Source organism: Thalia democratica, chromosome 2 (assembly GCF_965202585.1).
Source record: "Thalia democratica chromosome 2, ktThaDemo2.hap1.1, whole genome shotgun sequence".
Classification (NCBI taxonomy): Eukaryota; Metazoa; Chordata; class Thaliacea; order Salpida; family Salpidae; genus Thalia; species Thalia democratica.
The window spans coordinates 42651728-42677947 of record NC_139166.1 but is presented as its reverse complement, the minus strand read 5'-3'; the positions used below and the strand labels follow the sequence as shown (position 1 = coordinate 42677947).

Genomic DNA, 26220 nt, shown 5'->3' with positions numbered 1-26220 from the left:
AAAACTTAAAATTTGTTTAATGAACATCATTTTAAAAACAATATTGTTTCAGTATTTTATCGTTCGGAGCAAGTGAGTCGAATATGGGCCAGTTCAAGTTGCAAGTTGAACATCGTGGAGAGTTGAGATTTACAACTGATGACGTCACTGAAATCGTCAAACTTATGCGTTCTTATGTTCAAGCACTTTATAGACGCAAGCACTAACAGTACAAAACTTATATATAAAATGGAAACACAAAAAAATCTAAGTACATTACTGGTTAAATTACTAATAGATTTTGCAACTTATATTATAAGATATTTTAAAGACTTTTTGTTTTAAACTAAAACAACTTTTTTTCAAAACATCAGTAAATTAAAAAACTGCCTTGGCTGTGTCTGATTTTTGTCAAATGCTTTCTTTTTTGGCCTTTTAAAAAGTTTCAAATCATAGTTGATTAATTTTATTTAATAACTATAGCCAACATGACTTTTCTGTTTTTGAATGCATTTCTAAACAACCAACTTTTTTTTTTTAATTAATATACGTTTGTCCAAAAACATTTATTAAGTGCAATTTGCGTAGTTTGAAGCTTAAGAAAAAGACCCGATTTAAAATAAGTAGAACAATATACACTATAAACTTATTATACAAAGTACTAAATTTTTAAGAAACATTACTTTTTTATTTTTTTGATTGTTAAAACAAATTTTAACTTGTAAATAAGTGTGTTTTTTAAAAACTTATGGATCAAAAGCTTAATGTATTACTTTTTGTGCTTAATAAACAATCAGAAAAATTAATAGTGTTTGCTCAAAGGCTTTCTGTTTTTTTTTACCAAAGCTTATTTAGTTGTGTGTCGAAAGTTTATAACGCTTTGATTTTTTAACAATTTAGTTCCTTTGTGTATACAAACTAATAAACTTTATGAAATTTTTAATCTTAAGTTATCTAAGTTATTAGGCTTAGTATTTAGAGATATTACTCATAGTTTGAACATAAAAGTTTATTACTAAAGATGTTTGTTGTTGAGATAAGAAAGTTAAGTAAAATTTTGTCTGAATTCAATCTAGATTATACTAAACTACAATTAATTGTAGCTTTACACAGTTTCAAGTCGGCATTTCGGTTTGATTTTTTTATAAAAACTAACAAATATATTTTTCCGGTTATTAGTAAACTATTAAATGAGGAATATTATAAAGATAATACAACAATTAACAAAAGTGCTACTAATACTCAACTCAGTGTTTTATATATTACAACGAAACAGTAGGTACGTTCAATCTTATTTAACTTGAATAAAAAATTCGAAAGAACTGTATATAACCGTTTGTGTAGTTTTTTAATGTTTGACAGTGTGTGCCACCTTAAGTTTGACTGTTTTTATTGAAGAAGTTCTGTATATATAATTAATGGGTTAAGGTTTACAAGTTCTAAGTAACTTTCCTTTCATTAAGTGAACAAAAAATTTGAATTCTATTATAAAATATTCTAACTGCTTATATTATATATAAATAAAGGAAAATAGCTTGTAACAGGGGTATGGATCAACCTGTGAAAATATTTTTGTTAGATTGCAGTAAGTTTCAATAATTAGATCTTTGCTAAATTTAGTAAAACTAAAATTCTTTTCAGACTAATACTAGTTTAACTGTTTTTAGATTTTATGGGTTATTAACAACAATTAAACAAACAAAAATCGACAAGCAGACCTTAATTTTCAACTAAAAAAAGTTCAATTTGGCTTACTGAAAACTAAGTAAGTTAAACATTGATAAAACTAGAAGTGCGCTTTTTTATCTAGAAAAAAAAATGTAAAAGCATAAACTTTTATATCTAAATAGGTAAAACGGGGACGGGTCACTTTTGCACAGATTTACATTTTATAGCTTAAGTTAAGATAAACTAAAGTGTGAGACAATTAAAATTAACCAAATAAAAAGTAAAGTATTCATCACAAACTAAACTTAAATAAAAAATTACCGCAAGTATAAAAAATATTAGTTCGATAGTGACTCCGTGTATTAGTGACTTCGTGTAAAAGTGACTCTCGTGCACTTTTGACACCTACCCAGGTGAAAAAGGTGTATAATGGTTGCTAATAAGTATTAGGGAGTAATTGTCGATTATAATAATAATTGGTAGGATATGTATACCTGGTCAGTAAATTCAGTTCGTTTATCGTTAAAAAGTTCTTCAAAATTACAATTATTAATAAAATTCACATAACAACAAAATATAAACGAGTTTTTTAACATTCTGTATTCTTAAACAATAAAGTATCTTTAAAAATAGGAGTTTGCAGCCATTTATGAGGTATTGGCCATATTTATTGAAAAAAGATCTTTATGGATCAGGAAAAAAAAAATTCACGAGCAGTTGTACTACTTCTTAAATTAAGACAAAAAAAAATTTTTAAAGTAAATTTTAAGTTGAATTTACATTTCACAGGCAGCATAGTTTACTCATGTGTTTGTAAATTTTTATTAAAAAACTTAAACTTGATTTTCTTTGCATTAGTTGCTTATAGCTAGAAAGTACATCGCGAATTAGAAATCATTGCTCGCTCAGCTGGCCGCAATTTTCCGACTCCTCCTGTATTAAAACGTTGTTGTTCAATAGCTAAATCTAATTAAAATGGATTTCGTTGTTTATATTATTTTACTTTAGAATAGTTTAAACTATTCTATCAATAATCCTAAAAGTACTACAACTTATCACTTAGCATTTTTACATCAGAATACTAAAGTACATTCTTACTAAAGTAGAGAAGGCCTACTTCCTATACTTCTGAACACTGGATGTCCTTCAAATCTATTTAACGTTGTGAAGTCTTTTCACACAAACACAAGGGCAACCATCCAATATGATGGTAGTGATTTTGATTCATTTCAAATCAAAAGTAGGGTAAAGCAAGGAAATTCCAACTTTGTTTGAAATCTTCTTTTCAATGATACTAAAGCATGCTTTTGTTTGTCGATAACTGGTATTTAGCTCCATAAAAGACCTGAGGGACGACTTTTTCATCTTGCAAGTCTAAAAGCAGGGCAAAGTCTTAAGATTGTCACAATACGTGATCTTCTCTTTACTTATGATGCTGCACTCGTGGCTCACCCTACTAAGTCAGTTTTCATCGGCATGCTCGGATTTCGGCCTTACTATAAGTCTTAATAAGACTAAAATTCTAAGTCAAAGAATATATATTTTTGGAACGGGTCTAAATTGCGCGAAGACAAAGTTGCACGAGGTTACTAAATTGCACATGGGGACAAAATTGCACGAGTACAAAGTTGCACGACTGTACAAAAGTGCACGAAGATACTTTTGCACGAAGACTAGTTTGCACGGGGGCACAAAATTGCACGAAGACTACTTTGCTTAGAAGGTCAATCTTGCACGAGTAACACTTTTGCACGGAAGGTAAATTTTGCACGACAGACAGTTTTGTACGGAGAGTCAATTTTGCACAAAAAAATACTAACATAAAATAACTAAATAAAAAATAAATTAAAACCTATATATTTTGTAAAAAAAAAAGCATGTATAAAGTGTAATTAATTTCAATTTGATTAGGTTTACAATTTTTTTTTTTTTATTAATTAGATTTTTTAAATTGAAACTAGATTATTGTGTTTAAAAACGAATATAAATTTGAAGACTTTTTGATAAAAATAAAACTAGAATTTTAATTTAATAAAAATATCCTTTATTAAAGAATAAACATGTATTGATGTAAACTTAAATTAAATTAAAATTATACTAAACTTCAATATGAAATAAAACAAGATTATAAATAAAAATAAATTAATAATATTTACTTGGGTAGGTGTTAAATTTGCACGAGCGTACAAAATTGCACGAAGATACTTTTGCACAGAAAAAAACGAGCATGCGAAATAGTGAGACAGTTAAATAAATTTAGAAGGGAGAATTTCCGTCTGATGAAATTTTTATTGTGCATTGTACAGAAAGTTCTGTTACGGCTGTGTACTTCCATAAATTATACTTAAAATTGTTTTTTTTGTTTTATATAAAAGTTTTAAAGATAATTTTTATATCATTATTTTCTATTTGTCTAAACTTTATCTTAGTTGCATCACTATTTGCACGCGTTTTACTCTAATTAGCTCTTAAGTTTCTCCTGCTCTGTTTTTTCTCTTTATCTACGTTTTTAGAAGAAAAAGGTACAAGCTTTTGACTAAAATGAAACAAACAAAGTAATACAACAGCTACAATTAGTTATTTTTTATTTAAAAGAAAAAAAAAATAATATTAACAAACCTCTTTTTGGTAATTATATTTTAATTACGGTTAGAATTTAATTTTATAATTTATTTTTTATTTTTTTTCGTTCAATTTTTTTGATTGATTTTTGTTTATTATTTAATTTGTTCAATTAGACTTTTTCGATTATTATTATTTCTTTTAAATTTATTTAATTATTTTTTCATTTATTTTGACTTTTTTTATTAGTTTTATTAACTTTAGTTTTGGAGATTTATTTAATGTGTTTATTATTTAATTTATTAATTTTTAGATTTAAATTTTTTTTTTTTTTATTCATCTATTATTTAGTTATTTTATTTTATAAATTTTGAATTTTTTTATTATTTATTTTAATTTTTTTAACGTTTAGTTTTTATTTTTTACTTGAAATTTTTTTTTTTACTTAAAAATATTATATATATATTTTTTTAGTTATTTTTTTTTTTAATTATTATTTTATTTGTTATTTTTTACTTAATATTTATTTATTTTTTAACTAATTTCTTATTTTTTACTTAAAATTTTTAGTTAATTTTTTCTTTTTCTTTTTTTTTTATTATTTAGTTATTAAATTTTATAATTCAAATTTTCTTATTTTTTTAAATATTATATAAATTTTTTTCGTATTTTTCTATTATTTAGCTATTAAATATTTTTAATTCTGATTTTTTAATTTTTTTAAATATTGTATAAATTTTTTCGTGCAATTTTGTCCCTTCGTGCAAAAATTTCTACGCGCAATTTTGAACCCGCTCCCGGGAAGGAAACAAAATCCGTGCAAAACTGACTCTCCGTGCTAAATTGTCACTCGTGCAAAAATGACCCTTTGTTCAAAAGTGTCTGCGTGGAAAATTGACTGCTCGTGCAAAAATATACCCTCCTGCAAAAGTGTCTTCGTGCAAAAGTGAAACTTCGTGCAATTTTGTCTACGTCCAATTTTATCTTCGTGCAATTTTGCGCTCTCGTGCAAATTAGTCTTCGTGCAAAAGTATCTTCGTGCAATTTTGTGTTTTCGTGCAATTTTGCCCCCTCGTGCAATTTTGTACGCTCGCGCAATTTAGACAGCTACCCATCTCTTTTACCATCAATGAAAATCAATGGCAAGGATATCAAAAATGTAAAAAACTTTGTATACCTTGGCTCAAATGTTGCGTCAAACGCAACATTGGACACAAAAATAAATAGTTGCATTGGTAAGGCCTCAGGCACTTTCGCTCGTTTTACTGCAAGAGTTTGGGATAACCAAAAGTTAAGCATTCGCAAATAGGCTAAAGGCTAACGTTTATTGTTCCTGTGTATACAGTACTATACGGTAGTGAAACATGGACGTTGTCAATAAGAAAGTTAATACCTTTCACCCACGATGCCTTCGTCGCATCCTTAGAATTGCATGGCAACAAAAGATTGCCAACGAGAAAGTGTTGATACGTACTAGTCTTGCCACCATGTACTTTACCCTACTCTTTTAGTCAGCGCAGGCTTCGCTGGCTCGGTCATGTTATGAGAATGGGTGCTGAGCAAATCCAAAAGTCTCTATTGTATGGCGAGTTGGTCGTTGGCAAACGCAACCGTGGTCGTCCAAAATTACGTTTTAAGGACGTATGCAGAGCGACCTAAAAAGCTTGAATATAAGATCTGATGAGTTAGAGTTGCTTGCAAATGACCACAAGGTACACAAAAGACTAAAAGAAAGGGAAAAAGAATACTTTAAGAAACTGAAAAAGATTAAAAAATGTTTTTTTTATTTGTTATCTGTTTGTATTAATTTTTGCATCACTGTGATTTTCAATTTATTATTATCATATATTTTTATTCTCTATGCACAGTTACGCATAGCCGATTCCGGCTGATAGCGGAACATCATTAACTTATAATTATATAGTTCAAAGGATTTTTTAAACTAATATAAGTCTAATGAAATAAACAACAGTTCAGTAGCATATTTGTAGAGTAACTTGCCAACTTTGTACGCACTTTGAACACTACGCAAAAGTGCGTACCTTCGGAAATTTTAGTCCTTAGTTACTTACATTAAGAATAGTACACGAAAAAGTTAAAAGCCACTAAAGTTTATAAATTATTTATTAAGAAAATCCCAAAAAAAAAAACTTTTGCCATAAAAACAAAACATATTTGTTGAAAGTGTATTAGAAGTCTTGAATATTTACTCGATCTATCTATTTATATGTAGTATTTTTTATATCTGTATGTTCATAATCATGTTCGACCCACAAAGTTTTTTATTATATCTTGTATTTCCATGTACCTAGTAAATTTACATAGTACATACAATTAATTACTAGTTTTAAGTAAATAAAGATTTATAAAACCATTTATCATACTTTTAACAAATTGTGTTTATTCAAAAAAGCTAGTTTAAGGTTATAAAATTTTACTCTCATTTTTTAGCAATTTTTGCATTATAACTGGTTATGTTGGTAGAAAACACAGTTGTAAAGGAAGAAATTATGTGGTAGACTATCATTTTGGCAGTAATGTATTTTATAAGGAGTTCTTAACAGTTTTACGTATTTAAGCATCGCTTTTTTATACGCTTTTTACAGTTATGTTTCGACCATTGGGTATGTTAATTGCAGTATTCATTATTTTCGGTTATCTTAATTTTGTATGATCTTTCAATAAGATTTCATTTTCCTATGTTTTAATCATGGGGTATGCAATCTTAAATTACATTCTTCGTTATTTTCGTAAAGTAATTTAACTACAATATGTTTGTTTTAAATGTTGAACTTGATATACAAGACATTAAAAGGTATCCGTGGTGTACGACTCGATAACTGAAAGGTTCTTTGTGCACCAGGTCCTAGGACTAAATATTTTGAGTGTTTTTATTATTGTTCAATAAAATATAGTACGATTTGTATATTAATAACTTAGTTTATGGTTCCTTTAGCTTTAATGCATTTAAATTTAATACAATATTACATTATTTCAAAATATAATACTTTTGTATTATTACTTTTAGGTTTGTTTTTTCAATTTTAAAGTATAAAAAAGCATTATGAACACAGCTTTTTTCGTACTTACTTAGATGATAAGTTACTGTACTTAGTTTTTTGAAACAACTGCTGTTTGCTTATTTATTACCTTAAACTTAATGTTTTATAAAAAAGTAATCAAATTTTTTTAAAGACTTACTTTTTTCATGTACTTTTTCTCTTCAACAGTAAAAACTACTTTAAATACCTTACATAATACTGCTGTTTTATTTTAATGACAGGTAGTAATTTAATGTGTCTGACAAAAACTTTTTTTGGGACGTTTTACTTTTTTTTTGTTTAAGTAATTTTAAAAACCTAGTTATGTCTACACAGAAAGCTTTACTAACAAGATCTATAAAAAACAAGTATAATTTTACATTAAGAGCTTTTGAAACACATTAAGTCTCATACATTAGCTAGGCAAGATTTACAAAATAAAAAACTCAAAAAACTATTAAACTTTAAATAAAAAATGAAAACAAAAATATAATCACTGTTAGAAGAAAATGCAATCATGATCATTATTTATTCGTAATTTTTAATTACTTTATTTTTGCTGATGATGAGTATTATAAATATTAAAAATCTATTTAAAAAATAAAATGATCCTAAAATGCCAATACAACAAAAGTGATATTAAAAGATAACAATAAGTTGGACAAAATGTGGCATTTTTGTTTTAAAAATCACGTGATAGCAAGTTCTAGCGTTTAATGGTTTAAATGGACATCAAGAGCTTTAAGTTTGACATACACGCGTAACTAATTTTGGTGGTTTTTCTATTTAGGAACTTTTGGGATAGACTAGTTTTTTGGAAATTTATATCCTGTAGTTTTAAGAACTTATTTTCCATATTACTTTATAGTTATAAACTATACAGTGGATTATAATAAGTAAGACGTTTTTTCCTTCCTTTTTTTCTTAATACTCTAATCGCTTAAAATTTGTTTGTATTCCAATGTAGAGTTAAATTCGCTATTTTTTATGCGTGCTGGTAAGTTGTTTTGTATTTTTCAAACACCTTTTTATTTTTTAAACTACCATAAGAGTATATGCTAAATAATTTTAGGTATTTTTTTTTTACTGAAAACGATAAAGAAATCGAAGTTAAAAAATAAGTTAAGTTGACAAGATGTGCAGTAAGACCTTATCATAATTTCAAAAAATATCTAGGACGATTCTTGCTTATATATTTTCTTTTCTCTTGCTTTTTTGAATAGATGGTATAGACTGCTCTGCAAATAAAAGGCACGTTAAAAATTATACTTTTTTTCTGTCTAAATAAATTTTGTTTTTAGACTCTGATCAAAGGAAGGAGCTTAAAGAGCTTTTCAGTTACTCTGAAAAATTCGAACAATTCACAGATTGGTTTGGGGTATAATTGGATCCGATAGATAACTAGATTGATTGTTTGGTATCTGTCCTGGGAATGACGTTAAAAGGCATCCGAGTGGTGTGCGACTTGATAACCGAAAGGTTTTTTCGCGCACCAGGTCCCAGGACCGAATATTTTGAGCGTACTTTTTGTCGTTCAATAAAAAACGTTCAATAAACATTTTTTAGTCTTTATATCTGTGAAAGTATTTAGTTTTTAAGTGAATTTTCTTACTTCTAAAGTTTTTTGAACTGAATACTAAACAATAACACAAATGAAAAATCTTATAAATAAATAAAGATCAAAAATACATTTTTATTCTAATCATGATATTGTTTTTCTTAAACAATAATCTCATTAATATAGCTAAATTTGTCAGTTATATTTTACAAAAATTATTTTTTAGAACAAAGCCTAGTGCAGTGGCTATTAAAGTGTCCACCGGTGAACTTGAGTGAGCATGAAAATATTTTTGGCACAAGAAATCTGTTTTGGGGTGCATGAAAGTTGTTCTAAAATTTAAAACTTACACTAGATATTCAAGAGTTCTTAATTAAAAAAACATTAAGTGTTTTTAAGGCTAATTCTGAAACTTACATTAGATGTTCTGGAGTTCTTAGAAGAGCAAAAAAAAGGTCTTAAGTGTTTTTTAAGGTTAATTTTGAAACTTGCACTAGACATTCTTAAAAAAAAGACTTTTAAATTTTGTGATTTGGGGTGAACATATTTTGATTAGCTTGATAACCGATTGCCTAGTCCTAGTGTATAAAATACTGTTTATCATAGTTAACTATATGCTTGGTTTACGACTCGAAAACCGAGAGATCTTTTCTTACTTTCAGGTCCTATATCCAAGTTTTATTTTAAAAGTTTTATTTTTCTTCAATAAACTTACTAATGAAAAGTGTAAATATAAACCTATTTTAAAACTATATTAAACAGGGTTTAATTTAGTCTTTACACCAAATTACAACAATACTCCCATAAAAACAGCACCAAAGTCTACTTACAATCTAGTTGGTTTAATATTTAGATTTTTTTTTATTTAAACATTTTTTTTTATTTTCTTTTTTTAGTATTACTAATATTAGTCGCAGGCTTGACTCTACTTGCAGATCGAATGATCTCCACCTCTATTTCATATAAAAACAAGGATAATGGAAAAAATCAGAACTTGTTTTACATTTCAGTTAGCTAAAACAGAACTATAAGCGACTACAAATTGGCAACGTATAGCCCGCAGATTGGACTTGTCCTGCTTAGCAGAAGTGGGAAGTATTTTTGAAAACAACTAACGTTGAGCTTTTTTACAATACATTCTCTTTAAATGCACTGTTTTTTAATTAATTTAAAAATAGTTATTCAAATGCAGTTCGGTGTTAAAATATATGCAAAATAAGTGTACAATTTTCATGTTACACAGCCCATCGAGATTAATTAAGAGGGACAACAATAAAGTAACTTGGCTCATCGACTAGAAAATTTCTCACATCCACTCTAGGTTAAAAAAAAAGAAGTTTAGTTTACAGATTGTTTTTCAATTCTTATAATCTGGAACCGGATCTTGCTAAAAAAAAAAAGACGTGGATAAATGGATCCTGGTTTGTGAATCCCTGTTTTTTGGGCTACATTTTTTTTTAAATTTAAAAACATAGATTTTCTACATATTTTGTTCCCTATTTCCAGTTCAGCGCGATTTGGGTTAACTGCGCACAATAATGTTAAATATATTTCAAGGAACAAGTATATAAAATTTAAAGTTTTTTACTGATCTTTAGCTTTTGATCAAGTATGTTAACTGAGGTCAAATTGACTATAAGTTTTTCAACTAGAATACTTGCAGAAAATGAAAAGATGTTATTTCACTGGTCACCTTATGGAATGATATTGAAAAATAACAATTTTTTTAAATATTAATATTTTTACCGTCTTTTCAGCACAATAAAAAATATCAAAAGAAATTTGTCTATATCTCACCAGTTTTTAAAGTGTTTGAATATTTTTTTAAGAAATATGATGTATAGTAGGGTATATTGCAAGTCGCGGGACAAACTTAATAAAAATAAATGGTTGGCAGGTCGGTCTTAATTAGGAAAGTTGTAATTAATTTTTTAGAGATAATTTTTTTACAAAAATAATTTTATCGTTTTAACCGATCATGGTTTACACGAAAGCACGCCTTAGGTTTCGCACTTGGCCGAACCCATGATGTAGTACAAGGGTCTATAAGTTTTCCCACTAAGCCTTATAATCGAATATGATCTCAAATAAAAAAGTGTTACTAGAACTGCCGGCCAGCAAGCAACATGCATTCAATGAAAGGTAGAATGCAGCCTGATTAATAGGATTAAATAACTCGCAAATATGACTCTGGATTAAATAAAAGAAAGTTACATTTTTCAGGGTTTATTAAGGATCAAAAACTTAATTCGCAGTCATCAAATATTTTCTAAACAGAAATTTGGTCTGTATCAGTCAAATGCCTGCCGACCCCGAAATTAGCATCTTAAAAAATATTTTTCTTTTAACAATCCTAATGCAATCATGTTTCCTGGTTTTAAGACTTTGCCTATTAAAAAACTACATATATCTATAATTATTAGATTTTGCTTCGTCAAGACTATAATAACCCTCAAGCGTAGAGTGATAAGAGCTTTTTACATGTAATTTATGTTTTGTTTAATTACCAATCTTTGTAAGGTGGGTTAAGGGTATGAATAAATTTCTTCAGCTTTTAAAAACTTACTGACCGGTCGTCAGAGTATTTTCCTTTATGGCTTAAGAGTGTGTGTGCGAATAAGTACACAAGCTGGATATTGTATTTTATATTACTTATGGGATTTATATACAATTGTGCAGAGTAGATTCCATGCCAGGGTTGCCAAATGTTTTTTTTTTTAATATCTGTTATAAAATTACTGCAGGTTATTTAAAGTTTTAGTTTATAGCTAAAAACTGTGTTAAATAGTATTAACCATTAAAAAGTTACTCGTAAGTCTAGTTTTTATATTTTTCTTCAAAAAAAAAGAGTATAAAATGACAAAAATTTCTTTATAAGTCTGTAAATCAAAATTATACAACCTATGTAAAAAGTTCCATGTTTTTCAGTAATTTTTGTTCAAAATTGCAGGTTTCTTAGACTAATTTGGCAAATTCCGGGATTTTAGGCAACCCTGCATACGTACTTTAGCGTCCTTAATTTAACAATTTACTAACACTTCGAAATGTTACCATTTTATTTCCTCTATATTAAAATCTTAAGTGTAATTAATGAGTCGGCCGCATGAAGTTATGGAAATTTTTCATTCTTTACATTTTTAAGCAGTTTAGTAGAATGCAACAGTTTATTAATATCTAAACCACTTCCAATTACCAATGTTACCAAAAAATATTTCATCTAAAACCTTACCTACCTAGCCTATACGTATAAAAAGTTCAACTAGTAAAAAAAATTAAGTATTGGTTAATCAGAAGCGCCTTAAGAAGGTATAATGGTGCAAAAATAACAATTAGCTTAACTATTAAAAATGGTGTCTTTTTAGCTTAAGCTATAACTAGTTACAAAGTTGAAAAACTGTTGTTCACATTATTTACACCAATTTACATTTTCTATATTAAAACTTAATTAGACTTTCAGGATAAATCTAGAATTAGAAAAAGAACAATTCAAAACTTTGAGTGTAATCAGTTAGCTATTTAAAAAACTATCTTAAATCATAAAACATTCAAGTTTAATAAAAAACGACAATTAAAAATTAGCTAAAATTTATTCTATGCTAGATAAAGAAATTTATTCGTTTTCTTCGGAACGGAGTCTGGCGTTGGGGTTGGTGACATAGATGTCCAGTTGGCTGGCGCGTTCCACAATTGATTTGCGGTTCTTACTGGAAACTCCTTTAGCGATCTCTGCGGCAAACTGACGGTTAGACATCATGAGTACTTCCAATTCCCTCAAGTTGTGCACGAGGAGTTTCTTGAAGCCTTTGTGGTCACGCATGCAATGTTTGGTTTTTTTATTGCTACCATAACCAACTGATGGCATAAGGTACTGTCCCTTGAATCGACGACGGACTCTGTTATCAATACCCTTTGGCTTTCTCCAGTTTGGCTTCAACTTGTTGTAGCGATCGCTTTGATGGCGGATGAATCTTTTCACTCGCTTCTTAACGATTTTCTTTCCATTCAAAGGTGTAGGAGACATGCTTATTTATCTGAAAAGGTTGAAGAATTAGTCAAATCTAATTTACTTGAATAGTACAAAGTTTAATTTATTTCAACCAAAAAAAACCTTGTCTTAAGAGATAATTAGTAATTAAATATACAGAAGTTACAAGTAAAATAAGCTTTGTTTATCCACATTTATAGCTTTAAACTTATAAAAAATCACAATACTGGTGTAAATATCTAAATTAGAATTCAATGTAGTGAAATGGTAACAAATTGACTAAATAAATAAATAAAAACAACTTGAGCAGCATGTAATCATTAATCAAAAAATTAAATTATTATCCAAACTTCAAAGCAATTGACATTAGTAATATACTAATAAAACTATTCCCATTACATTTCAGCTTATTAATGTACTGGCCATTTAAGCTATAATAATGAGTAAATATGAATTATATTCTCTTTGGTATTTCCATCAATAAAAACATTTGCAAAGATCTTTGCCATGAAATAACATCAGTATTCCTAGTATCAATTATCAGAACTGAATACATTAGAGCCAAAAGAGAACAATAAATTAGTCTTTTTTCACTAACATTAAAATAACAGTACTTAATATTTTTTGAGCTCATAGTAACTTTTGAGACATGAGTGATCTCACTTCAAGTGTTTGTTAGGCTCCTGAAGGAAAGCTCTAAACAAAATGACAAAAATAGAGTACTTCACTAGAAATTTACTTCAGATTTTGAGCAATTGGTTAAACTTGCTTAGCTTGGTCTTAGAATAATATTTAACTACTTTAAGTATACACATTTTGATAATCTTACATTTTTGTTAAATCAAAATATACTTAATACAAACTATTAATAATATAAAAAAGAACATATCTCTAAAAAATTGAAAAAAATTCTTAAAAATGAAGGAGATAGATTTTTAAATGTTGTTCGAGAAAATAAGCATCAAAAAAATTTATTTTATCGAATTTTTTGATTTTATCACATACTAAAATTTTATTGGAAAATTTTTGACAAACTGGTAAATATCTTAAAACTGGATTCAAATCTTTTTGTTTTATAAAACTATCTCTTAGCATATACAAATCTGAAGAGACAATGTGAATTTAAAAATTAAAAGTTTGCATTCCTGCCAGGGTTGCCAAATGTTTATAAGAAATTTCTTCGAGATAATATTAAATTATGTTAAGTTTTCGAAATTTGAATTTTTTAAGATACAAAATTATAACTTGATAATCAATTGTCTTAAAATCATTATTAGAAAGATACTTGTTAGGCTAGTTTAAATATGTTTTTTAATAAAAAAAAGAATTTCAATGATAAAAAACAAAATATATCAATATAGTAAACTTACTATGTCAAATCAAAATTTCATTATTTAACATGTAAAAATTATTCAAAATTTAAGGTTTTTCTCAAAACTTCTCAAATTCCTTTTATAATAGGCTTAATTGTTAAATTTCATGTTTTTCCAGGATTTTAGGTTTTTAGCAACCCTGTCCACTCATAGCATTCATTAAGCATGATAAGTTATATACATAAAAAGGCTTTTGAATACAACAAATTTTAAAGAAACTTATAGTAAAACTTGATACAAAAATATATAAATTACTAATTTGTTTTGACTGAGCCCACTTAGGGGATTTTAAATAATTTATTGAAAATTTTTTATAACCAAGTATAAAACTCCAAAAATAATTGGTATAACTATTTTACATATGCTTATGTATATAATCCTCATTAGTTTGAAATTTGAATACATATTAATAATATACAATTAAATTTATAATCATTTGAAATGATCCATCATTTCTGAAATGCTTTTTATCAAACAATTATCAATTCAGTTAATCAACAACTGAAGTACAGACTATTTAGTAAGATCAAAATTTATCAATCACTGAAAGCTCCAACAAAAGATACAATCAAAAAGGTCACTCCCACAATCATTAATTTAAAATTAAAAAAACTCGTACAATTTGTTAAAGAACTTTTATCTACATATGTCAGGGTGTAGGAGAAAAAACTATGTGATTAATATTTCATACAATATTATCTTTCTAATGCCTATCACAGTTTTATAGGTTTTAAAATACAAAAAATAATTAAGCACCAGTTTTAATGAGTTTTCTTTTAGTTTATATAGTCAATTTTGTAACATCTTTTCCCAGTGTCTTGTTGTACAATCTAGTTTTATATTTGTATACAAACTTTTGGTTAAGAAAATTTATATTGCACATATTCTAGAAATTTATAAAAACTTACAAAAATATATGTTTTCCTTCACTTTTTAGTCAGTTATTTTAAAACTTTTTTCACTGGGTTGCCTCTTGTTTAAAAAAAATTACTTTCAGATTTTTCAAGTACTTGTTTTTTAATCTATTTTTAGTTTTAAGATAAGTTAAGCTCAAAAACTGTTTCTAGTAGTACAATAACATTGATAGAATACTGTAAAGCTACTTTAAAAACATCATTGATAAAAAATTATGTTTATATTAAATAGTTTATCTATATGATAGATTTTTTGTGTAAAATTTGTTTTAATTTGTTAAAAATTGTTGGTTTCTTTTTCAAAATTTCTTTAATTCCAGACTTTTAGCCTAAATTGTCTAAGTCAAAGTTTTTCCAGAATTCTAGGTTTTTATTAGCCCGGTATTGAGGTAAGAAAATATTGTATTATGGGTGTTCCAGAAAAAAGGAGCAGTTAATGATGAAAACTTTAAGAAAATAAAACATTACCCGGACCTTAATTAAAATTAAAAATAGGCTTTAATATTAACAATAAAAAAACTGTTTATATAAAGTAGAAATAAACACAGACTTCCTATAATCATCATGAGAACTATAGGGCAATCTTAATTTGTACCTTGAAATTATAAATGAATTAAAATTTATAGCTAAAAGCTATTGCTTGATTGAATATCTTACAATTAAGATCAAATTTTAGAAAAACCTTTACCTTTTTGGCCTGAAACATTTCTGTTATAAAAGTTGCAAATGTTCCTAATGGCTATAGCTTAGAAATTATCATGTCAAAAAAAAATTGTACATTTGAAATTATATATTAGTTAGGGTTTTGAAAATTGTAAATACAGTTCAGTATGAGTTCTAGGTTTTATTTGTTCTTTTAGGTTTTAAAAAGTACAAATTTTATAATTCCTTTTGGTAGAAAATTTAATTAATGTTTAAAAACATGATTTTCTGAAAATATTCTATTAAATTGAGTTTCAAAATGAACAATTTTGTAGCAGAATATATCATAATCTTATCTATTATTAATTATTGTTGATGTAAAATTATTCAAAATACAAGGACTCTCTAGGTTTATTTTAATTTTTTTTCAAATTCTAGGTTTTCTTAGGTTAAATGCCCCCCTTGAGTTTTAATACAAAGATTGGATTTTAAAATTTAAGCATTTAAAGTATTCAAAAGGGAGAAAAACTAACTTACAATTTATAAAAAAATTAAAACATAATTTTCATAATTGATACAAATGATACAATATGCAGGTTTTGTTACAGAGGTTTTTTTTTTAATTCCTCCAAATTTTCTGAATTTCTTGAAGGTTTTCAAAAGTATACATTTTTGGATCTATTTTTGGCTTAAACTAAGTTAGATATTAAAAACTTTGCCAATGGTGTAACAAATTGGAAGATATACTGTTAAGCCATTTAAATTGTGTCTTTTAATAAAATAAATAAGGATTTGACTATGACAAATTTTTTTATCTATAATAGATTATATCAGGTCAAATAAAATTATACTACTTTAACATGTAAAAATTGTCTTAAGTTCCAGGTTTTTTCAAAATAAACTCTAGGTTTCTCTAGAATTCCAGGTTTTAGGGCAATCCTAGTATTAGGGTAGATTACTGAACAATAGTATTAACTTTGGTAATTTCTTTAAGTTGAGACTTATATATTTAAGAATAATTTCATCATCCTGACCTTTTAATGGTTATTTAAGACATGTGGTGATATTGTAATCAAAAATTACAAAAAATCAGCTTTGCCATTCTTTGTGGCAATTAAATTAGCTTGGGTGACCAATTAGCAGTCATGTGCACATATTATCATAGCTAGAGTTAAAATAAAATTGTATCATTAATTTGTACAAGCAAGAATGAAAAGAAAAATTATTTAATCCCAGATACCTTATATCAACTCAAATATTTAAACAAACCAAAGAGAGAAGAAAAAAGTGTCAATACAACTATCCTGAGGTTTTGAAAAATTTTAACAGCAGGGTTGTCATTAATTTTTTTCAAAATAAGTTCCGGGTTTTCTTAATTTTCTCTAGGTTTATTAAAAGTACACATTTTTGGGTCTAATTTTAGTTTAAAGTTGTTAAGATTAAAGTAAGAAACTGTGTTAAACAGCATAAAATCATTGAAAGATTACTCTTTACTACTTTAAATGTGCTTTTTAATGGAAACATTATGATGATGCAAAAAAAAATTATTTGTATGCTAGATTTTAAGAGTCAAATCAAAATATCACTACTGAACATGTGAAAATTGTTAAAATTCAAATTTTTTACAGGTTTTTTTTGATAAATTTCTCAAATTCCAGGTTTTTCCATGTTTCCATGTAAAGTAGCAACCCTGTAACTAGCCTGAGTTTGCTTAGTCAACTTGGTCAACTTTAATTGTTTGGTTGAAAAACAGCCTGAGTGCATGGCAAAACATGCAACAACATGTATTATGGTAAAATAATATAATGTTTATTCTTAAGGTTGTCTTACAAATTATACTGATGTAATGATCAAACACTCACATAATAAGACCAGATATCTACTTTAGTATAAGTTTTCAAAAGATATTACTATCAATGTTAAAATAGAAGTCTTTATGGGTAAAGGGACCTAATATCACTTAAATAAACGAATTGGTTGTTGCAATATCAAAACCCTACCCAGTGATAGATAAATTTATAAAAAAAAAAATTATAAAATAAAACTTCGTAAAAGATTACATGAAAATTAAGAAAAAAATCTGACTGTTTATACTGTTTATACTGTTTAAAAAAAACTTAGGCACAATTTGGTTTACTTTAAATTATTTTGTAATATTACCTTATAAATCATTATAATATGATGTGGCAAAAATTTTAGATTTATACCTTAAAATTTTCTGTGCAAGATTCCAACACAACTAAATTATACCAGTAACCTTATTTAGTAATTACAGCATTTACACTTAATTTCTAGAAATAGAAAATTTTATTTCTTAATTAAGTAGAGATAGAAAATAACATGATGGTATAAATAACTAACAGATTGTTCTGATCACAAGTTCATGGAAGCTCTCAAATATTCAAACAAATGATTATTAAACTTCAGTATAAAGTTAATTAAAAATGAATAACTTGAGGTATAATTTATATTTACAAAAAGCTTATGTAATTTAATGCTTTAAACAAAACATATATATATACTCTAGGTAGAAGTAAAATTACAAAAAAATTATCTTATATTAGTAATATATTGTATAATTAAATATAAAAGAATAACTCACATTAAAACAAGAAGCTCACTATAGAAGAGATTTTATTCATTTGCATGTTTTTACTAACCAGACAAAATGACTATTTTGGCTAAAATGTTTTTAAGAACTAACAATTTTTTCAAGCAGGGAGACAAAAGTTTTTGGAAAAGCCGAAAAGTACTATTTTTTAATTTTAAATTGAAAAATAATGAATGTAAACTTCACTTTTTTCAGTAAAGCATACAATGCAATATTAAAAAACTTTCAAAAAAAATTAAACTTTTTCATAGCTAGTTTCTTACTTTTTTATTTAAACATTACAAAAAAAGAAATCATTGTCTATGTTTTTTTTTTAATATTTCAACATAAGTTGTTGACATGTAAATGGCAATAGTATTTTACAGCTTTGTAAAAAAATTAATGAAAACAAGTTTTGTGAAAAAAATATTGTTAATTATACTAATTTATTTCGTTCATCGTTCCAAAGGGTAAAAATAAAAACTCTTTTTTTCAGAAAAAGTTACTAGCTTCGGAATTTAGATAACTTTTTTTGTTTTGCAACCAAATTTGAAGTATATCTTATTTTTTTATTATTTTCTGAACGGTATTAAAATGCATTTTTATGTCTGTAATAATTAGAGATTCAAAATAGTTAAGATGCCGATGCGTAACAAAGTTTAGTTTATGATTAGCAATAAACTTTAGATTTTATAAATTTTCCTAAAACATACCATAGCTGAAGTTTTTTTTTTCATATTGGTTTAGGTTTGAAAATTACAATAAAAAAGTATATCTAAAATAAAATACATAAATAACTTAGTTTTTAAATTGACAAACTGCTTAAAATATACTTTTAACGGGTCAAAAACTAAACGTAATGTTTTGTTAATTAATCGTTTTTATGACTCAATTTTAACTGTGGTTTAATTTATAAAATGTAAATTGTTTAATAAGTTACGACAAACAAACTAATAACTTAGTTTCATTTAAGCAAAAACGATAAATTTAACATTTACTTAAAACAATACGTCGTAATTTTAGGCGATAAAAGTTACGATTTAATTTTTAATAATATTACATAAATTTGAAAATAATAAATGAATAAAAGAACGATTAGATAGTTAAAGTTTTTTAATTTAATACTTAAGAAGCTATTTGTTTAAACATAAACACTTGTTAAATTAATAAAAAAGTACTTAGTGCTTATAAGAGAAAAATTTAGACCTTTAGTAACTTAGTTTTAGTTAAATTACTAGATTTTATAGCATACACTAAAAAAAGTATTTAGAACATTAAAGATAATGTAACAATAAAATTGAACTATTTCATAAAAAACCTTCAGAAGTAAACATACTATAACAACAATATACAAAAACACTAGCTAGAAAGATATTTAAAATCGTTGAAATTAAGTTTAAACTAGTGATTTCAATCTAGAACCTAAATCATAAAATTTATGTGGATTGATATCAATCATATCTCCTTGAATTTGAATTAATATTAATTGAAATCTATATTCAAATTGAATAATTTAATTAAAAACTTTTTCTATGTGTGAAAAAAAGCACATTGTTCTCAATTATTTCATAATTGAAACAGATAATAAAACTTTTTAAAAGTATGATTAAAGAATCTATAGTCTAAAACTAAATAACATACATTTTTAAAACGTTCAGATTTTGTTCTATTATTTGTTGTTATTGTTGTTTATTGTGCAACGTTAGATTAAGGAATCAAAACTTAAGCTGCTTGAACAAATGACACGCGAAAAATAAAAACAAAAGTAAATACGGAAGCGACAGATACTTCTTCAATTTATAAATATTTAGAAGGTAAAAATAAAAGTATTAAACACAATAACTCAAAAACTAAACGTTAATAAAAAGAACACAACATTTCAGATTCAAACATATGAAAAGATAATATTTATACAAATTACTATAAAAGAAAATATCTTAATCTTTTTACTTTAGCAGTCAAATACATATTAAAAAACTATAGTTTTCATAATTAATAAAAGTTTGAATATTTCAGTTGGAACACGTAGAAAAAGTATTATTATTACTGATTTGGTAGTAAACATTTATATAAAAGTTAGGGTCTTTTGTGTATCGAATTTCACTGTCAATTATTTTAATTAAGTTTTGATCAAAAATTCTCTGCTCTCTTGCACGAAACTACATCGTGTGGTAAATTATTCCACAAGATCTTTGTTCTGTGAGAAATAAAGATTTGCCATTGGTTGTTTGTAAATTACTTACTTTCCTGTTGTTTTCTCTTAATGCATAGTTTTTTTTTGACACAAATAAAAAATTGATTAAAGAAAAGCTGATGTGTTCCATCCACAGTTTTAAAAGGAGTTTTAAGTTAAATTCTCATGTTCTATACTTCAGAAAATTAATGCCAAGTTTACTTAATCTTTCTTGTTACGATAAATTGTAAAAATTACAGCGATTACATATTAAATGAGTGATTAATTTTATTTGAGTATTCTTTTTTTATTTATGTCTAATATAAGATAAGGTCAGCAAAGTGTATTTCTGTACTCTAGATTAGGACGAACATGTAGCGTAATTAATTTGTTTAGAACAGAAATTTTATAGATATGAAACTTTTTAACACTTGGTAGGCTGATATTGATGCAATTTTGTAGAGACAACTAATGTTATCGTTCCATTTTAAATATATAGATATGTATATACTCCTATCTTAAATATTTAAACACTGTACTTGAGCGTAATTTAATTTTAATAAATTTAAAATTGTTAGGGTTAGATCTGTTTTTGTGGATATTAAAGGTTTTAGTTTATTAGAAGCTAATTTTAGTATTCTTGTGTCAAACTTTTTGTAAATATTTCTTTAATAAACTAGATATCTTTATTAAGAGTTATTTGTAAAGTAACATTTGATTCACTGAATATTTTCGCATTATCTACAAAAAAATTATTATATTTTAAGTGATTTGAGATACCAATGATATAAATTATGGATTGAAGTGGTTCGATTACTCCACCCTGTGTCTTCCAATAAAAATATTAAACAATTTGATAGTAGGTTGTTAACGAGTTTTTTTTTTTTGTATGTTCTTAGGAACTTTTAATACAAATAAGTAACTTTTCATGCAGTTTTTATTTACTGGTTTATTTTAATTTTTGGTGTGACACTGATAGGTTCGTTATTACAATAAGGTAATAATACGAATTATGATTTAGTAATGTAATCAGTTATGTAACATCTTATGTCAAACTCTAGTCAAAAGTGCAAAGGTGTACGGCAGGGGAAATTATAAGAATGCGATGCGAAGTTAAGCCTAGTTGAATATAATTTTTACTTAAAATAAATTGTAGCAAAGAATTAAAACTAATACTTTAAAAATGCTTTTTTACTGGTATTTTTCTGATAATTACAAGTTTTATTTACTTTTTAATAGCGAACGATCATTTTTTTTTTTCAACAAAGATGAAAATATAGTTTGTTTTGGAATTAAGTTTATTAGGTTAATATTAGTTCATTTAGCTTCTCACCTAACAGCTTTTCAGTTTAATCAAGTTATAGTACTCTGAAAATTTAATGATATTTTACTAAAAATTACTTTTTTATATTTGACTCAATTTTATTGCGGAGCCCTTGTTAAAAATATATCTTATAGATTTTCGCTGGGTACACAGGACTGGAAAGCTGACAACAGCTTTTTGGTGACAATAATATCAAAAAAAAAATAATTGGAAATACCTGGAATATTATCATTTCTGTTTTATTATTGCTCGAAAGACTTAAAAAATTACTTATTGCTCGTAAATTATGTAAGATTGAGTACGGCGAGCTTTTGCTTACTTATAATTAAAAAACTATTATCGAAATACTGCATAACTTTACCTTTAATTTTAGACTGATTAAACTACAAAAAGATACGTTGATATAGTAGGTATTTTTATTACCGTTTTCTATAAATAAGTAAAAAGTTCCTGAAAAATAATATAAAATATGTTTTTAAATTGAAAGTTTTTGATATGTATATATTTTGTAATTTGTTTAACTTTTTGTTCGAAAATATAAGGGTAATTTAAGTGATTTAAGTTTCAATGTTTTAAACTTTAACTTTGAAATGATTTTTTAATGAATATACTTTAGTTATATAAATGATTGAGTTAATTTTATCCAAAACTGATTTGTTTTTAAAACCAAGCTTCGATTGTTTTCGCTAGTGTTTTTTTAAACTGCTGAAATAAGCAAAAGTATGTTGCAGTAAGCAGTAGCAATAATATGTAGCAACTAAAAACAAAACTAGTTTCTTATATCCAACATCTATCAATTACAATTAAATATAAATTTCTCATTAGATAAAATTAATGTTACTAAGTTAATTTAATTCCTCTCCATTCATGCTCTACGATAATTTTTAGAAAATGTTGAAATTATAAAAGAATTGTTAGTTTTTGAATAATTTAAAGGTTTTAAGAAGTTCTGAACAATATACGAATTCTATTAATTTGTAAACACTTAATTGACGAATAATAAAAACCAAAAACAATAAAAGTACAAAAGATCATATCTCAAAACATAATAATCATTAAACAAGTTTATAAATCTGTGTTTCTATAATTCTAAAGTTTAAACTAAAATGTAATAATAAGTATAATTTGAAACTTTTAATGTTTGTATTTTAAATTTTTGTGTTTTTATAACCTAATCTTGTATTTCAGTGTTTTGATACTTTATAACTATATTTAAACTTTTTTAAAAATTAACAAGTTAGTGCTTAATTTTTTTTTTACCATAGTCGTATGTTTTGTTTTCAGCTTTTTTGAATCTTATTTTCAGCAAAACAGCTTTACACAAACAAAGTTAATCAAAAGTATCTGTTTAAATTTATAATTTTTAAGCCAGTTAAAATAAAAATAAAAATATTTATGTTTATTTTGTTATTGTAGTGTATATTTTGCGTTCACAAAGTCTCTAAAAACTTTAACGTTTGATAGTTAAATATATAAAACATACAACTTTGTATATGTTTAATGTTTTACCTCAATCTAATCGTTCTGAACAGAGGTTTATCTTGTAATCGAAAAGATAATAAGAAGCAGTTAATAAAATTTTCAGGGACTTAAACAAAACAAAAACTTAAAGACTTAAAACTTAGAACTTTATAAGGTTTTGTAATAAAAATAAAAAACTTTGAGAAGTCTTAACGCATGATTTAGTTCTTACTAAAAAGTTGCACACTTCCACGAAGTTTTTAAGAAATAAGTTCTTCAAAGGATAGAAGATAAAAAGTAGATGATGAAAGTGTGTATTTCATTAATATATTTTATAAGTACGAGTAAAAAAACAATAGTTACAATATTATTTTGTTTACTTATATTTATCAACTTAAAACAGAGAAACGTTCAATAAAGCTAGTACATACTAAGCAAATTATTGTAATTGCTATATTTAAATAAATTGTTTCGTTCAGATATCTTTTAGTAAAGATACTAGTAATCTAATATTTTTGATCATTTGAAAATACTAGACTTTTTTTGTTATAAATAGTTGTTTTAAGTTTAACTTTGTAAGTAAAATCTATTTTAAATTCTTTCTGTAAATTATTTGTTCAGATATTTATTCAATTATTATTTTTAAACTATTTTACACTTACGGAATTACATTTTTCATCATACAGTATGTGTAAATATAGTTTATTGAACAAACAAAAATATAGTAAATAAGATTTGGTCCAAGGACTTGAGTGTACGAATAGGCCTCTTGGTCACTTAGTCACAAACCCAACTACAATCAAAATTATTAGGAGCAAAAAAAAATTAAGATGGTTTATAAAGCTACAGAAACTTACAAACTAACTAACAACCCCTTAAATAAGTTTGTTTAGTTTTTTAAGTTTTGAATAATGAAAGGTCTGATAAGATAATAATAGGTAAACAAATTGATCTACACCACATAACTCTACATACCCATTAGCTCATTTAAAGCACAAAAAAAGATTTTTTTTGAAGAGGAATAACATAATATCAAACTTTAAAAATCAAAATTAGAATTTAAAAAAAAAAAAAAAAAAAAAACATATTCCAACTAAATTAAAAAAAATTAAAGCAAGATTATTAATAAAAAAGTAAGAATGCACAAATAAAAATTTAAATTATCTAGATTCTAGAAGTCCATGCTAAGTCGATTCGGTTTAATCGAGAGTGCTCCTCATTTTTTGTTTAGCTTACCGTTTATTCTCGTTCAAGCCTCCCTTCATACATTTGCTCATTAGGCAAGTGGCACATCATTTGTATTTTCATGAAAAAGATGATTCATGGCAAGAAGTTGCTAGTTCAGATTGCTGCTGGTGACAGAAAAACTCCTCACTAAAATAGAAAACAATTTAAGTTATAAGTCATCTAGCCGCTCAGACAATTATGTTCTACATACTACAGAGACTGCAGCAGATACTCAAAAACTTTGCAACTTTTACACATATAGCTCTATAAAGTACTATGCCCGGCACTATACTCATAATTTTAAGCAATATGATATAATTAGACATATACTGTAATCAAAATTTAAAAACTTTTTGATAAGTGTAATGTTTAATGAAAAAAAAAGTTAAATAAAATGATTCCAAAAATTACTAACAATTATTTAAAGTTTATTCAAACTAAAGTTTTTATGAATATATTTTTATTCTTTAAATTCAAGGAGCTCGTATCTAAAACATAATAAGAAAAATTTCAAGAAGGGTTTATTTGAAAAAAAAATACAAAAGTTTTTACAGTTATAATTTTAAGGTTTGTTATTAGTTGTTTTCTAAAAGATACATACTTGCTTGCAACTTTTATATACTCATTTTTTTTCCATTTCATAAGCGTAAAGGATGTTTAAGAATACATATAACAAACATTTATTAAGCAGTTTATTTTAAGTTTGCTTGTGCGGATGGACATTGAAAATAAAAAAAGGTAAAAAATTGTAAATTATTATACAAATTTTGTACTTGTTTTAAATATTTTATCTGTTATTTACGTGTTTATTTTAATGTAAACTATTTTTGTTAGAGATTTTTTTTTCTGGTTTATACAATCGTAACTACTTTTTAAAAGTTTATAAGAAGTGAGCATCAATAGCTAAAAGTTAAACCTTTAAACCAGTAGTTTCTAAATAAAACTAATTCAACACCGAAATTTCAATTATTAAACTGATTGAAAAATATAAAAGAAGTCAGAAGGTATACTGTTTTTGTATAACTTTTTATGAGTTGAAGAATTTTTACACAAAAAAAAAAGAAGTTAGTCAAAACTTTTTAAGGGTAAGAACATATACTGTTTTTTTAAGCTTTTAAGGAATTTAAGTTAAAATGAGACATTAGTATTTAAATTTAATTCTTTAATTAAAATTTAACATAAAGTGAAATTATCTAGCCTATATGTACAAATTAATTAAAACTGAAAGAATTGAAGAAAATTTTGCTTGCAACAAAAATCGTTGATATTATTAATTATAACTTACGTTTATTGAACGATAAAAAAGCGCTCAATAAGTTTTGTTTAAAAACGGATACAGTTTAATGGCTTATCTAGGAATGATAGTAAACAAAATACTAACAAACTAGTCTTTCATAAAAATTTAATATAAATAACTTCACTGAAATTTTAGGTAAAGTAAATGAAAAAAAAAAAATTAGTATAAGAACAGCTTTTTATACGATCGTACTTGTATTAAATTTAGGATTCCAGCAATAGCCTGTTATCACAAGTCCAATGTTTGTTATTTTCAATAAACATTTCTATTCACTAATAAAAAAATCATTTAATTTGGTTAAACAAATTTATAGTTTTTGTTATTGTTTGCAGTTTGATTTTCTATACAAAAACTATTTTACAGACCATTTACTTGGAGTTATGAATTTTGCTTTCACAAAAAATGCAATAAATTTTAAGTATCAAA

The 26220-nt window shown here is 25.7% G+C and overlaps 2 protein-coding genes across 2 annotated transcripts in view; one reads left to right on the top strand and one right to left on the bottom strand.

Annotated features, from left to right (window-relative positions):
- LOC145829681 (unconventional myosin-X-like) overlaps positions 1-796 on the top strand; it is a 32007-nt gene extending 31211 nt beyond the window's left edge. Inside the window, exon 44 of the mRNA XM_082937537.1 lies at positions 53-796. Within this exon, the coding sequence (XP_082793663.1) occupies positions 53-206 (154 nt within the window). The 3' untranslated portion in view covers positions 207-796. The remainder of the gene's footprint in view (positions 1-52) is intronic.
- An 11580-nt stretch (positions 797-12376) lies between these two features.
- LOC145849855 (large ribosomal subunit protein eL32-like) lies at positions 12377-18403 on the bottom strand. Its single transcript, XM_082954936.1, has 2 exons — positions 18325-18403; positions 12377-12839 (listed from the first exon to the last, which is right to left on the bottom strand). The coding sequence occupies exon 2, from the start codon at positions 12827-12829 to the stop codon at positions 12419-12421; it is 411 nt and encodes a 136-aa protein (XP_082811062.1). The 5' UTR covers positions 12830-12839; positions 18325-18403; the 3' UTR covers positions 12377-12418.
- Positions 18404-26220: the final 7817 nt, after the last annotated feature.